General features: G+C 49.6%; 1 protein-coding gene across 2 annotated transcripts in view; it reads left to right on the top strand.

Annotated features, from left to right (window-relative positions):
* Positions 1–16,047, top strand: part of PLXNA1 (plexin A1) — a 299,363-nt gene that overhangs the window by 148,718 nt on the left and 134,598 nt on the right. For both annotated transcript variants that reach the window (XM_069083832.1, XM_069083833.1), the window contains exons 5-7: positions 11,698–11,798; positions 13,735–13,858; positions 14,018–14,171. In XM_069083832.1, the coding sequence (XP_068939933.1) occupies positions 11,698–11,798; positions 13,735–13,858; positions 14,018–14,171 (379 nt within the window). The remainder of the gene's footprint in view (positions 1–11,697; positions 11,799–13,734; positions 13,859–14,017; positions 14,172–16,047) is intronic.

Genomic DNA, 16,047 nt, shown 5'->3' with positions numbered 1-16,047 from the left:
GAGTGAGTGATAGAGAGAGGAGGGAAGGGAGGGAATGAGAATGAGTGATGGAGAGGGGAGGGGAGGAAGAGGATGAGAGTGAGTGGAGAGAGAGAAGGGAATGAGTGAGTGATGGAGAGAGGAGGGGAGGAAGGGAATGAGTGAGTGATGGAGAGAGGAGGGGAAGAAGGGGATGAGAGTGAGTGGAGAGAGAGGGGGAGTCAGGCAAGGAAGAATTAGAAGGGGGGAAGAGAAAGAAAGGAAAGGAGGGCAAGGGTGGGAGGGAGGGAGACAGAGGGAGCGTGGGGGTGGGGAGGAAACAAAGGGATGTGGGAAGCTAGAAGAGCTGGGAGGGGAGATACTGAGCGAGCCCGAGCAGAAGTGTCTGGGAGAGAGGACAGATGATAATAATAAAAATAATAATGAAAACCCCTTTGAAAGCTACTTTAGAAATCTCAGTTGATTGCCTTTCTTCTGAGCACCTTGTTCACTAACTCATCCCTTCCTGCCATGCTGTGGCTCTGTTTCTGATTGGTCGGCCCTCTCTCTGTCCCTTCCTCCCAGGGTAGCACCTGGGGCACTGAGGCTGCCCAGCAGACCTCACCAGGTCTGGGGGCTAGGGGCACCACACTTAATGACTGCTGCCCACTAACCATCACCTGGCCAAGCCTAACTCTTTGTGTGACTTTGGCTTAATCATTTCCTTCTTTATTGGGCTTTCCTCTTCTGTTAGATGGTGGCGGGATCACAGATCAAGAAGGTCATTGAAGTCAATTGTTGGCTCCCCTGTTTTACACACGGGGAAACTGAGGCAATAAGCAGTGCAGGCAGGATTCAAACTCAGCTCCTCTGCCTCTTCAGTTTCACTGTCCTTGCTCTGCTTCCCATACTCTCTCAGGGGCTCCTTTCAGGCCTGAGATCCCAGGACTCTTGGACACAATGAACTTTCCTATTACCTGACCCCAAGCAAGGTGCTGGGGTGTTCCAGGGCACAGGACTCAAAGAGAAAGGAGTCATAGTCCCACCTTCAGGGAGCTCTTGGGGAGAAAAGATGGAAACACATGAACTAGCCATTGACCTCTCTGAGGCAGTGCCTGGACAGGCATAGGATTGTCAAGTGTGGGTCAGACTCTTGGGATCTCCAGGAAAGGAAGCCTGGAGGGGGCCCAGGGGACCCAGGAGAGCTGGGCCCTGAATGATGGATAGATAGAGTTTGGGTTAGTGGAGAGGAAGAGAGAGCATCTTTCTCCAGACCTGAGGGTGTTCTTGCCCCTCCGCTGCTCCCCTCCCCCCTCCAGGTGTCTCTGTCTTGAGGAAGGAAGGAAAGTAGGAAGGAAGGAAGGCAGGCAGGCAGGCAGGCAGGCGGCTTAGGGGGGGGAATGCCCTCCATTCAGAGACAGCCAAGACGGAGCCCAGGAGGCTTGTCTTTGCCTGCCACATTCTTCTCTGTGTCTTCAGACTTGTTTTTGCCAGTTCTGGGAAGCACACCTGTGTCTCCTGCCATCTGGGGCTGTGTGTGTGTGCGTGTGTGTGTGTGTGTGTGTGTGAGCTCGCACACACATGTGCCTGTGTGGCACTGTGTATACACATGCATGTGCATTGCCTGTGTGCACTCACGGTCCCACACGTACATGCATGCATGTGTGTGCGTATATGTGTCTGCACATCCTTTATATGTGTGTGCGTATATGTGTCTGCACATCCTTTATACGTGTGTGTCCAAGCACCCATGAGCTCCGTTGGCTTGCCCAAGGTCACCCAGAACAGTAGTGGCAGAACTGATTCCGGTCTCCTGAGGGCTTTCTGCCCCTTCCCCTGCCTCATCTCCATTTCCGGCTTCATTCCCAGAGCCGGAGAACATACATTTGAGTGTGTGTCCCTGCATCCGTTTGCATGATCTAGTGAAAAGAGGGTGGGTTTGTGTTCATACGATCTGGTTCTGAGTCTTTGTGGTGACATCTGATTGGTTGTATTACTGTGGGTAAGTCAGCTGTTCTCTGAGCTGCAGTTTCCTCACCTTTAAGATGGGGCTAATAACACAGCACCTGCCTCCTGATAAAGTGCTTTGTAAACCGTAAAACACTTTGGAGATGCATGTTGTTGTTGTGGCCTTTGTGCTGTTGTGTGTCTGTGGTGTCTCCTGCTCTGTGACTGTCACTAAATGCCAGGCCTTGGGGAGCATTATTTCCTTGACTTGATGATACCCAGCCCTTCTCTGAATGGGGGGCTTTGTGACACGTTTATTGCTTAAATGAAAGTGAATTAAAAATAATTTTGTTTTCAGATTTCGAGAATTTTATTATAGCTTTTGCAATACACCCTGGGGTGTTGCTAAGCCGGGGTTGGGAGCCACTCATCCATATATATCTCTCTGTGTATCTAGAGATGCAGCGTGGTTCAGTGGAAAAACACCAGCTCTGGAGCCAGGAGGTCTGGGTTTGAGGCCGAAACCCACCCCCCACTCGGTGCCTCCACCCTTACTGCTTTCCAGGCCTCAGCTTCCTTATCCATAGAATGAAACAGTCATGCCCGGGCTGCCTCCCTCACAGTGGTGTTGAGGTTGGGGAAGCAGGAGCTCACCCAGCCCGTAAAGGTGAAGCACCCCCCCCCCCCCCTCTAGTGTGAAGCATCATGAAACAGGTGGGACATCTCAGTGGCACTGTCAGACCTCCGACCTCTGGAACCTAACTCATTTTGCCAGAATGCTGGTTGGTCTCTGTGTCTTTGCGAATATGAATCAGGAAAGGCTCCTGTCCCCACTTAAGTCCAGTGAGCTTCCTGGGATGCCCTTGAGGCAAGCCCCAATCGTACTGAAGGTTTGGGGGCTTCCAGATTGCTCCCCCTTATTTCTCAGGCACCAGTGGTGGCCTTTGGAGGGAGCCTGGGAAGGGATTGAGGCCTCAATTTTACAGGAGAAGGAACTTGAGAAGGCGAATGACCTGACCAGGGTCCTACAGACAGAGTAGTACAGTACAGGTAGACAGAGGAGAGAGTCCAGGGTCTTGTCTTCGGGCTAGTGCTTCCTCTCCCCCAGCTGCTTCTGCTGCCTGCTTTAATATATGGGGCACGTGTGTATGTGTGTGTGTGTGTATGTGTGTGAGAGAGAGAGAGACAGACAGACACAGAGGGAGAGATGAAAAGAGAGAGAGAGGAGAGACACAGACAGAGTAGGGAAGAGAGACAGACCCAGACCCAGAAACAAACAGAAGGGAGAGAATGAGAGAGAGAGAGAGAGAGAGAGAGAGAGAGAGTGTCTCATCCTTAGCTTTTGCCTTTGACTCTTTTCAAGGCCTCAACTCCTAGTTTTGTTTTGGGTCACTCCCCCAAGCCGGGACCGCCTCTGGGACCCCAGCTTTGGCCTTCCCTGCCAGCTCTCTGCTTCCTGGCCCCTGTGGAGTGAATACCCTTTCCTTCTCTTCTGGCCGTGGGATCAGACAGGCAGTCTACAAGCCCCTCCTGGGTCAGGCCCAGGAAATACAGAGACAAGCACTCAGACAGTCCCTGCCCTCAGGAAGCTTACTTTGTGTCCGAGGAGACCTCTGTCCACACGAAGAAGTTGGGGGATGGTGCTGGCGATTGGGCCTGGGATCTCCCTGGTCTCTGGAGCTCCACAGTGAGGACTTCTCTATGAGGTGTAATCTTAGAAAGCTGCATAGACCCCTGGAGGTGGCTCACATAGCAACATGTCAGAGGGAAACCCCCCGGGATCTGGTATCTTCTGGCGCTCAGATGAGTACAGTATAGATACAGAGTGATGGGGGCTAAGAGGGTGGGAGAGGCAGGCACCAGCCTCTGGAGATTGGGGAAGGCAGTCTGGAGAAGGTGTGGTCTGAGTGGAGCTTGGGAGGCAACCAGGGATTCCTTATAAGAGGCGCAGGTGAGGAGGGATTGTGGATGATCCCAGCTCCGTCCGCACTTGTCCATTCTTGTCCACGTTCTCTTCGGTCCTTTACCGAGGGTCTGCCCAGCTCATGCAGGCTTCACTCTGCCTTTTGTTTTTTTAAACATTTTTTTGAGGGACACCAGCGCAGGACTCGTCCATCTGGGGACCTTTGTTTTTACTTCCTGCCTGGTGCAGAATTGGTTCTGGAGTCAGAGGACCTGAGTTCAGATCCACCTCAGATTCTTGTTAGTGACCCTTATCCTCCCTGGGGCTCTGTTCTTCAGCTGCAGAATGATGGGGCTTAGAGCAGATGGCCCCTGAGGACCCTCCTAGCTTTAATAGCTCGGATCTTTCTCCATTCGGACATTTCCTTGATGCCTCTGTTCTTTCTCATAAGTCTTTATTGGAAATACAGACTGTCCCAGAGTCTTAGTGGAATTCGCATAGCTTTGAGACACACTAAGGCTTTGGGGACACTGTGTTTTGTGGCCTACTTGTGTATGTATTGTGTCTTGGGTCACCTACCTTGGCTGTTCCGTGAGGTGTTTAAAAATTTCCAGCCATGCAGTGATATTGTAGGAGTAGTAGTTGTTGTGGTACTAGCACACTCACACGCACACATCACTTTAGCATTCCACCAGCACTTTCCTCACATGAACCTTGTGAGGTCTGTAGTGTAACTATTACCAGACCCATTTTACAGATGAGCATGCTAAGTCTGAGTGCTACACCTTTGTTCACAGAGCTGGCAGGTGTCTGAGGTGGGATTCAAAGCTAGCTTTCCTGATGTCAGTCCCAGCAGTCTCTGCCATGCTGCCTCTCTCTAATCATTATTCTATAATATTGTACATTGTCATATAGATGATTACAATCCTTCCCGTTTCTTTAGCCCTTTGACATTCATTATTTCATGGGAGCCATGTGACATCCTGGGAGATGGGCAGTTATGGACTCAGTGCAGCATATACTCCGGAGAGGGCCCTGGATCCTCAGTGGAAGGACCTGGGTGGGATTTGAGCCTTAGCTCTGTGACTTTTACCTGCATGACTGTGAGCAGGCCTTTTGGGCCCTCAGCTTCCTTTTCACTAAATGGGAGGTTTGGACTAGGTGTTGCCCAACTTCCAGCTCTAAATCTGGGATCCTGTCATTCATTCATTCAACTTCCAGCTCTAAATCTGGGATACTGTCATTCATTCATTCATTCAACTTCCAGCTCTAGATCTGGGGTCCTGTAATTCATTCATTCATTCAACTTCCAGCTCTAAATCTGGGATCCTGTCATTCATTCGCTCATTCATTCATTCATTTAGCTTCCAACTCTAAATCTGGGGTCCTGTCATTCATCCATCCATCCATCCATCCATCCATCCATCCATCCATTAATCCATTCAGCTAACCACCAGAAATTTATTAAGAGCCTGCCCTGACCAAGCCCGATGCTGGGTGCTGGGGATACAAGGATGAAGAATCACATGGTCCTAACCTTTAATGAGCTTATAAACTATACTTCTCTGTATCTGACCTTTTATTCTGTATTCCCATCATAAGACCTGTGTTCAAACCCCAGCCTTGCAGCTCACTTACTGTATGTCCTAGGGCAACCGCTTCATCCCTTTGAGCCTTAGTTTCCTCATCTGTAAAATGAGGGGGATGGGCTGGACTAGATGGCCTGGAGGGTGGTGCAGTGGAGAGCTCTAGGCCCAGAGTCAGGATGACCTGAATTCAAATCCCCCCTCAGACACTTGCTAGCTGTGTGAGGCCCCTGGCAAGTCCTTTAACCTGTTTGCCTCAGTTTCCTCATTTGTAAAGGGGAATAATAATAGTGCTTGCCTTGAAGAGTCATTGTGAGAACCAGTGAAATGATACTTATCAAGTGCCTGGCATGGAGTAAGCCCCGCACACCGGCCAGCTCTCCTTACTCTGGTCAGGGCCCCTTCCTTCTCCCTCTCTGATGCACAGGGTCTCTTTCCCTACGGTCAGACTTTATTCCCATGAATTCATTCATTCATCAGTATTTATTGATTTTTAAGCTCCTACTATGCAGGTGCTAAGCTAAGCAACAGGGATGCAGAAAGAGGCAAAAAAACAAAAAACAAAATAAAAAACCAGTCCCTTCCCTCAAAGAGCTTACAGTCTGATGGGGGAGACAGCATGCAGACAAATATACACAAAGCAAGCTGTGTACTGTATAAATAGGAATAGAAGGAAGGCACTGGAACTGAGAGGGGTTGGGGTAGGTGCTGTTTGCCTCAGTTTCCTGATCTGTGAATTGGGGATAAGATTGTGTACCTGCCAGGGTTGTTGTGAGGATCAAATGAGATAATTTGTAAAGGGCTTAGTACAGCGTCTGACATACAGTAGGTGCTTAACAAATGCCTATTTGTTTTCTTCCTTCCATAAAGTCACACACCAAAGCAGTGAGGAGCAGAGCCCCAGGATTCGCACTCGGGTATAGTGACTCAGGTTATAGGTCAAATGATGCTTCTGCTATACTATGGGAGGCTTATTCTTATTCTCTCCGTTTTTAATTTCCTCCTCATATGCAGTCTTCTAGGATGGAGAAGTTGTCTCTTCCTGTTAGAATGTAAGCTCCTCGAGGGCAGGCACTGTTGTGATTTTGTGTTTGTACCCCCAGTGCTGGACACTTCCAGAGCGAAGGAGAAACAGCCCCAACACCCACACTGATTTACTACAGCTCCTTAGTTTTACAGGTCAGGAAACTGAGACCTGAAAAGCAAAATGACTTGTCCAGGGTCCCCTGGCAGTGACAGCCAGGATTTGGGTCTGTCCCCAGCGCCCTGGCATTCTGGAGCCTTCCCTGGTCAGTGGCCAGTTTCTTTTCTACTCCAGGGGAGACCAAGGGGGAGTCTTGCTCTTCTCTCCCTCTCGGCTCAGTTGATTAATAAAAAGAAATATTTGCGAGCCGCTGTTGTTATCAGAGAAGCTGAGAGAAGTAATTAAGTGAACAATTGTGTCCTGGCTCCTGGGGGCCAGAAGCTCCAGGGGATTCTAATCTCATCTGGAGGAGCTATTAATTAGGAGCCCAGAACTCTGCTAGGCCGCCTTTTGTTTGCAGATTGGAGAGGAGCTGGCTCCACTTAGTTTGTTGGAAAGAATCTGCGGCCAGGGGAGCCAGGAGATCGGGGGTCCAGCCCTGTGTGGGCCTTCTGAGAGCTGCGGCCCTTCTCTGGGCTTTGGTTACCTTCTTGCTAGAAATGAGGGGTTGGATTTCAGAGTGGTCCTGGAGATCTCTGCAGGCCCAGGTTAGTGACTGTGGGCATTTGTTCATTGCTTTTCCTCCGCCAGCTGGGGCAGGTGCTGGGGACCCCCAGGAGAGGCTGGAGGAAAAGGGGGGTACAGTTAATGGCCCCCAGAACTCAAGGGGCCTTTTTGGAAGGGGAAGTGGGTAGCAGATTTGTTCACTGGAGGCTGGGGAGGAATCTGGCGTTTTTTCTTGTTCCCTGAATTTTCTTAAGGATTTCTCTAAGGATAGTCAATCTCTGGAAGGAAGGAAAAGGCTTATGGGCTGTGAGAGGAGCTTCATTAAACTAACACTCTCTCTCTCTCTCCCTTCCTCCCTCCCTCCCTCTTCCTCTCCCTCTCCCCCCCTCCTTCCCCCTCCTCCCTTCCTTCTGCTCTTTCCCCTCCCTCTTCTCTCCCTTCCTTCTCTCTTTTCCTCCCTCTCACCCCTCTTTCTCCTTCCTTCCCTGTCCCTTTCTTCTGCTCTTTCCCCTCCTTCCTCTCTCCCTCCCTCTCTCTCCTTCCCTCCTCTTTTCCTCCCTCCCTCACTCTCCTCCCTTCCTTCTGCTCTTTCCCCTCCCTCCTCTCTCCCTCCCTCCTCTCCCTCCCTCCTCTTTTCCTCCCTCCCTCACTCTCCTCCCTTCCTTCTGCTCTTTTCCCTCCCTCCTCTCTCCTTCCCTCTCCCTTTTCCTCCCTCCCACTCTTCTCTTTCTCCCTTCACTCCCTCCCTCTCCCTCCATCACTAGCATATGTAGGACAGATGTTTCCAAATGGGGGGGGGGTAGATGGAGAAGAATAAGTGCATCTTATATTAGCATAGCATTTGTCCCTCACAACCCCCCCCCCAACCCCAAAAGGAAGAATAAATCCTAGAATGTTCAGAATGGAGAGGGGCCTCCAAGCATAGGCTATTTGAACAGTCAAGCTCAAGGCACTTCCGGCTGGACAGGACCTTAAAACATGGAATGTGAGTAGTGTAGAAGGACCTTAGAACAGTAAAACTTGTAGGAAACTGAAGACAGACATGGTGAGAATCAGTGGCATCCGCTCTAATTGATTCTTTTTCTTGTCCTTCAGTTGCTCTGTTGTGTCCCACTCTTCCTGACCCCATCTGGGGATTTCTTGGCAGAGATACTGTAGTGGTTCGCCATTTCCTTCTCCAGGTTGTTTTACAGATGAGGAAACTGAGTCAGACAGGATTAGTGACTTGCCCAGGGTCACACAGCTAGGAAGTATCTGAGGACAGATTTGAACTCAGGTCTTCCTGACTCCAGGCCCAGGGCTCTATGTATTGTGCCACTCAGCTGCCTCCAACTCATTTTATAGGGTAGAAAACTGAGACCCAGAGGAAAGATCATACATAAAGGTGGCCACAAACCCAGGACCAGAACCCAGGTGCTCTCATTTCCAGCACCACTAGCTGTCCCACTGTGAGTAGCCTCTATGAATGCCACACTGACTCTTTTTTACCTCTCTGTGTTCATGTCTTGTCTTATTTCAGGACAGCCCTCTGAGTTGAGTAGGATGGATATTATTGTGTCCATTCTACAGATTGGGAGACTGAGACTTAGGTTATGTGACTGGTGACCTTGTGAGTTAGAGGATCTGTAACCTTGGGCAGCCTCCTCCCTTCTCTCATCCCTGACCCGAGCACCTGGGTTCAGGCCGATCAGGATTCTCCTGGGTTTGGGGCGCCTGTGGGTTGGGGGGAGGCAGAGGAGGAGGCTGGTGGCTGTGGGTGGGGAAAGCTCTGGGCTTGTAACCAGCGTGTTTTCTCATTTTGACCTCTCACAAGTTAATTTTCTCCATTTCACTTCCCAGATGTTCCAATTCTTTATTTATTTAAGACTTTTCAGAGCTTCTGTCCTGCACCTAAATTAGCAGCAGATTCAGTTCTTTTGGCACTGGTGGGCAAGATGTGTAAACCCCAGTTTCTGGCTGAAGAATTTCCCCTCCCCCTTCCTGTCCTTCTTCCTGAGGTCCAGAGGTGTGACATGTGACCAGCAAAGGGATGCCCTCTGTAGTGGACCATTTTCAGCTGTTAGGACTTATGTTTTGTCCAGAAGATGAGAGAGAGAGAGACAGAGAGACAGACAGAGAGAGACATAATGCCTGGTGCATAGTAGGCACTTCATAAATACTTCTTGATTGACTTCCTTGTCCCTGCTCGATTCCTTTCTGACTGTGCCTTACAAGCAGCTTTGGCCAAATGCCCAGGTGACACTGCCCAGCCACAGTGTGGGTCTGACTGCTGAGATAAGTCTTTGAGTTGAGGGAGGGTGACTGCTATTGGTGGAGGTCAGTGGGATCTTAGGCCCTTAAGGAACTTTAGAACCAGGAATGTTAGTGCTGGGAAGACCCAGAAGGTCACCTTGGAACACTGAACTCGGAGCCTTGTAGAACATTTTCTCATTTGAGCCGTACAACCCTGTGAGAAAGGCACTCCTGGTCTGTATTATCTGTTTTACAGACGGGGAAACTGAGGTTCAGTGACATTGACTTCCTGGCTCCTGGTCACACTGTCAAGTCAGAGAAAGGATTTGGACCCAGGGCATTCTAGGTCCTAAGACCTGAATTCATTCCATTATATACCAGAGGGGTCACATCCATGCCAGCACCAAAGGATGGGACAGAGACAATGTTAATGTGTGGTTTTCTAAGCCAGTATGCCCTCAAGGGGAGAGGATGGCTTAATGGCCCTCTTTTCTATGTGAGTTTGACATCCTGGACATACCAAACTGTGCAACAGTATGGAAGGAAGGGGTGGGATGCCAAAGTAGGGAGGAACCTGGCTCATCTCCTTCATTTTAATTGTGGGGAAATTGAGGCCCAGAAAGCTCAAATGCCCTTTTCAGATTCTGACAAACTGTCCCTGGCAAAGTCAGGGATTGAATCTAGGTCTCCTGAATCAGGTGTTCAAGGCATGACCCTTTACAGGCTCATCTTCCTGCTGATGTTCTCCTAACCCCAAACTTCAGCCCTGCCCCCAGCCTGCCCTCCTTCACACCTTCATGCATTCATTAAGTGTCTGTATATTCTGTACAATTTGCTGTACTTTATGAGAGAGGGATCAGACATGGGTCCCTGACAGTCCTTACAGCTTGAAGTCATGGTGTGCTCCCAGAAAAATAGAATCTAGATTGAGATATAAGAAATCTGTAAGAATACTGAGTGATTTCAGTACTACAAAATCAGATGAGACAGGATATCAAACTTCTAGCTTGTGTGTGTACATTTGTGTATGTCTATGTGTATATACATATCTATCTATTGACATCTATCCCTATCTGTCTGCCTGTCTATATCTATCCCTATCTGTCTATCTATCTGTCTGTATGTCCACATCTGTCCCTATCTATCTGTCTGTCTCTGTCTGCCTACATCTATCCATCTATCTATATGTCTGTATGTCTGCATCTGTCCCTATCTGTCTGTTTGCCTGTCTACATCTTTCCCTATCTGTCTGTATGTGTGTCCACATCTGTCCCTATTTGTCTGTCTGTCTCTCTGTCTGCCTACATCTGTCCCTATCTGTCTGTATGATGAGAGAAAGGCTTTCTTGGGAAGTTGAGCTGACAGCAGGTAGTGATGGGAGCTGGGAAGGAAGTTTGTGGAGGTAGTGAACGATACTGGGAGGTGGGAGATCCTGGTGGGAGTTTGGGGTTGGTGAGTGAAGCCCAGTGAATGTGAGTTGAAGGCAGGAAGTCTAGGTTGCCTCCAGACTGTGGAAGGACTTTGGAGGCTGTGTTTCCTGCATTAGATTTCCAGCTGTAAGGCCTGGGGCTGTTTTCTCTTTTCTCTGTGTTTTTAGTCCTTAATGCTGTGCGCCTGGTATGCAGCAGACACTTAATAAATGCTTATTGGCTGCGTAGTTGGATAGCAGCTTGCTAAGGTCTTCCAGAGGTCATCTTCAGCCATATCAGACTCTTACAGAAGTGGGAGGGGCAGCTGAACTGGACTGAGAATCCCAACAGGCAGATATTGACTTTGTTTTAGAATGTAATAGCATCAGTGTTTTATTGTATTCTTATTTATTTTGTTAAATATTTCCCAGCCACATTTTGTTGCCCTCCAGGCTGCTGTGGGTGGGCCTTATTAGCCTGCAGACTGTGTGCTTTACATGACTGATCTAATCCATTGGCACCTGAAGGGGAATGCATTCTTCCTCCCAACAAATGGTCCTGGAGTTAGAGGCTGACAGATCCAGCCTTTTCATTTTATAGACAGGGAAAGTGAGCCTGGTGAGGGGTGGGGTGACTGACCCAGGGTAACACACCTAGTATGTTTCTTGATGCAGGCCTAGCACTTGGCTCCAAGCCAAACGTTCTGCTTTATTGTCCTAGGCACATCTCTAGTGATGGGGAAATACATCCTCCCTCCTGTCTCTGAATCTAGGGTCCTGTGACTTTCTCAGGTAGTCCATTCTCTCCTCGAATAACTTCATTGTTGGAGGATTTTCCTTGCGTGCAGTGGGAGTGAGCTCAGCTTGTCACAGTGTGCAGCATAGGGCTGCCAGCCCTGGGCCTTGGAAGGGCTCTCTCTTCCCTCCCCATCCTCAGATCCTCTGCAACAGATCTCCTGTCTTTTCCTTGCAGGTGACTCGGGTTCCGGTAGAGAGTTGTGAGCAGTACACCACGTGTGAGCTGTGCTTGGGCTCCCGGGATCCCCACTGTGGATGGTGTGTCCTTCATAACATGTGAGTCTTTGTTTAAATATGGACATGTTCATTGAGAAGGGGCCCAGTCTAGCCATGATGCCATCTGAACTCTTGGTTCCCATCCCAGGACTTCTGATGGCTTCCTCTCTCACCTGGGGTATGTCCCAACCCCTTGTTCTGGGCCTTGGTGTTCTTCAGGGAGAATTTTAATTCAGGATTTTTAAAAAGGCCCTTGAGTGAGAAAAGCGGTGGACAGCCCCCAAATGGTGAAGATTGGGGTGGACCTGGCAGCCAGGAAACCTAAACCCAGTCTGCCATTAACTCTTTGTAAAGTATAGAGGTTAGGCTCGGTGATTAGTAAGGCCCCCTTGCAGTTCTAATATTGTCAGTCAAGGATTCTAAAGCTGTGGTGGAACGTGTGTTATCCCAGCTTGGGCCTGGGGAGTGTTTAATTAATTTGGATTCGCTCTTGGCTCTCCCATGGCTAGGCCAGGGCAGCCCCTGGGGGGACACGGCCTGTCGGCCGGAGAGCAGGTCACTGGCCCCCAGGATAAAGACTGCTGATGATTGCCAGGGCCCCAGCAAGCTACAGGATTTGTTTGTTATTGTTATATATACATATATTTTTGGCTCCTTTACAGAGCTTAATTAAAGTACTCTGTTAATGAAAATAACATAATCAGAAACAAAATGGAGGGGAGGAGCCTGAGGGATGGAAGAACAATTGTCCTTCTCTTCCTCTTTCTTCTCCTCTTCCTCCTCCCTTGGGAGGATTCGCCTAGGGTGGGAGGCCCTTAACCTCAAAGTCATGTTCCCTTCATCTCTCATGGACTCTCAAGTATTACCAGGAGATATTCATGCCTGGTCCTCCCAGAGTTTCCTGCTCAGATTCCAGCCAACCATGGAACAGGGGAATGTGAGCTGTTATCAGCTACCATGTTAGTACTGATTGAAGCCCTACAATGTTAGATAGAACAGGGAGGGGACAGAGGCTCATAGGTCTAGAGTCAGAAGGGATGGCAGAGGCCTGCTACTCTTCTCTCCTCATTTTATGGTTGATGAAAGGCAGCTATGAAAGTGTCACTATTTCTTACCTATACGATCATGGGCAGAGCACGTCCTTCTCTGGGCCTCAGTATTTTCTTCTATAAAATGGGGATAGGTTTGGACTGGATTGGATCAGTCACTTATTAGGTCTTCAAGTCTAACCTTCTCACTCATAAGGAACCTGATGGCCAAAGAGGGTCAGTGACTTCTGCATTGTCTTTTAGCTTGTTAGTAGCTCTGTCCAGTATTCATTTTCCTCCCACTTGAGGCAAAGTAGCCAAGCACCTGGGGACCACTCTCCCCTTCCTTGTTCTCAGGGGCCCAGAGCAAGTCACCAGGACGTGAGAACGTGTCTGTTGGATGAATATCAGCATGGGCCTGAGGTCTGGGCAGCCACCCTGGCTTTGTATCTTCTTGGTATGGCAGCCCAAGTCCCTTAGTGAAAGTCTCAGGGAGGTAGTGGTATTGGTGGTATTGGGTTTTGAATGAAGGAAAGTAGTAGTCTATAGACTTCTTCAGGAAAGGACTGATTTTCATTTTTGTCGTTGTAGCCCCGGGGTATAGCATGGTGTTCAGAAGGTGTACGGCACTTAATAAGTGATTATTGGATAGGATGGGGAGGGCGTTCCTATGGTGGAGAGTACTTCTGGGGCCCATCCAGGGGCACTGAGCAGTCCAGTTGGAAGTGAGGCCTATTGACTAAAAGGTAAACTCCTTGAGGGCAGGAACTGTTTCTATTTCTGTCTTTGTGTCCAAGGCCCTAGCCCAGAGTAGATGTTTACTGAAAAAATGAGTGACTAAGGCTGGAAAGTTAGGATGGTGCCAACATGTAGAAGGTCTTGGATGCTTTGGAAAAGGACGAAAACTTTCCTAAAGGTCTCAGCATCCCAGTGATGGTGTCTCGGTCTTCTTCCTTCCATCGTGCCAGTTGTTCCCGGAAAGATCGCTGTGAACGGGCTGACGAGCCCCAGCGTTTTGCATCTGACCTGCTCCAGTGTGTCCAGCTCACCGTTCGTCCCAAGAACATCTCGGTCACCATGTCTGAAGTTCCGGTACGTCCTGCCTCTCCTTTTCTGCATTTTGGAGTGGGAGAGTCTCCTCACTGCTCTGTGGGCTCACCACCAAGCTGTGGGTGGCTTGTCCCACACCCTGGTTCAGATGCCCACTCATCCCCCGTCTTCTCCCTCCCTCTCTCATCTCTGGCCGTGTAGCTTGTCCTGCAAGCCTGGAATGTTCCTGACCTCTCGGCGGGAGTCAATTGTTCCTTTGAAGACTTCACAGAGTCAGAGAGCCGCATTGAGGATGGGAAAATCTACTGCCGCTCCCCTTCCTCAAAGGACGTTGTGCCCATCACTCGGGGCCAGGGTGAGTAGGGCACTGTGCTGTCTAGGGACGGGAACTCACCCCTTCGGTTCTTGGGTCATGAGGTGACTTGATTCCACTTATTGTGTAGTTGAATGAGCACAGTATCTGGGGTTAGAAGTCCTAGGTTTGCATTTAGGTGCTGTTGTTTTCTTACCCATGTGAGTTTGGGTCTATCACTGCCTCAGTATCTACCTCTACAAAATGGGACATGGGAATAGAGTGGGGTTGGTCTGGATTGATCGGTCAGCCATCATACATTCATTAAGCACCCACCTTGTGGTTTGTTGGGTTATGTTTATTTGAGACTGGGTCTCTTGTCTCACTCAGGCTGTGAAAGTATACTGGCCACTCACAGACCGTTCGTCCTGCTGATTGACCTGGGACCTTTTGACCTTCTCCATTTCTCCAATACAGGCCTGTCATGTCTGTTGACCTGACTTGAATCTGGAGCCATATGTGGCTTCAGAGGTCCTCCTCTAACCCAGCCCCCTATTTTAACAGAGGAACAAATGGAGTCCTAGAGAGGGAGAGTAATTCGACCAAGGTCACTCAGTAGTGAGAACTGGGCCTTGAACAAAGGTCTTTGAAATACAAGTCTAGAGGGTTCTCCTCCCCACATACTTCACATGGTACCCTCCCCCCTCCCCTATATAGATGAGCAGACAGGCATAGGACTGAACATTTTCAACATGAAACCAAACATGGGAAGAGCCCAGGGTGGCCCCCACTCTAATGGGCAGCTTCCTATGGACCAAGAGGACATTTTTGTCTTTCCCAGAGTCATTCAGTCTCTGTCTCTGCCTCTGTCCATCTCCTTCTGTCTCTTTGATGGTTTACCTCAGAGTCAGAAGGGGAAAATTGGACTTGGTGACTCTAATAGAAGCCCAAGTGATAATATTTGTTTATTTGCTTTGGCCAATTGGTAAGAAGGATGGAGGTGGGAGACCAGGGCAATTGGGTATTTTTTCAAAGGCTCCAAAAGGCTTAGTTCTGAAATCCGAGGTGAGTCTGAGAAGATCGCAGTCTAAAATTGAGTCTTAGAAACATCCTGAAAACCAGGAAGAGCATCAGGCCACCAGAGCCCTCCCTTCCTTCTAGCCCAAGGTCGAGAGGTCAGCTGAGCACTGGTCATGTTACTCTCTGACCAGCTTCCCTCCCTTCTTGCTATCTTGGCTCTCTTTTCACAGGGCACATCTGCATGGAATCAGGATTGTGGTTTTGCAATGAGCCTCCTCCCCCCTGCTCCCCTCCAGTATCTCTCCTCTCCTCCCACCTCCCTTGGTTTGTTCCTTCATTCTGCCCCTTATCCCGTGCCTGTGACATCACCAGTGCTGATGCCTGGGCCCCTGACCTCAGCTGGGAGAATGACCTGGGGTCCCAAACACAAGACTCCACTTCCCCCCCAGCTGGCCCTGGAAACATAGGCTGAGGGCCTGGGGGTGGGCGGTAGCAAGGGAGAAACCCAGCATCTGATTAATATCAGAGCAGAAGCCCATGGTGAATGGCCACAGTGTGTTCTGGTGGCGTTGAGCTGGCTTGAAGGCATGGTGGCACATGTCCTGTATGGCATGAGTCACTCCCAGGGAGCTCTCTGTGTTCCTTAGCCACCCCCCCCCAGTCTCCCTGACTGCTTCTCTTGCTGTTGGCCCAGGGCTTTCCTGGTGCTGGACAAAGTGTTTATTTTCATTTCAAATCCTGGCTCCCATGGGGAGCATTTGAACTCATGTTTACTGAGTTCCTTCGAAGACCCTGGGTCAGAGGATGCTCAGTGGGAGTGTCGGAGCTTGGGAGGTTGGGCTGGTGGGGGAACAGACTGGAACACAGGCTGGAGCTCAGCAGATGCTGGGCTCCAGGACTCTGCTTTGTCCCAGCCTCT

The sequence above is a fragment of the Petaurus breviceps genome, unplaced genomic scaffold, assembly GCF_028583685.1.
Source record: "Petaurus breviceps papuanus isolate PSGF00001 unplaced genomic scaffold, PetGlider_PUasm1.0 174, whole genome shotgun sequence".
Classification (NCBI taxonomy): domain Eukaryota; kingdom Metazoa; phylum Chordata; class Mammalia; order Diprotodontia; family Petauridae; genus Petaurus; species Petaurus breviceps.
This window is presented reverse-complemented; position numbering and strand designations above follow the sequence as displayed.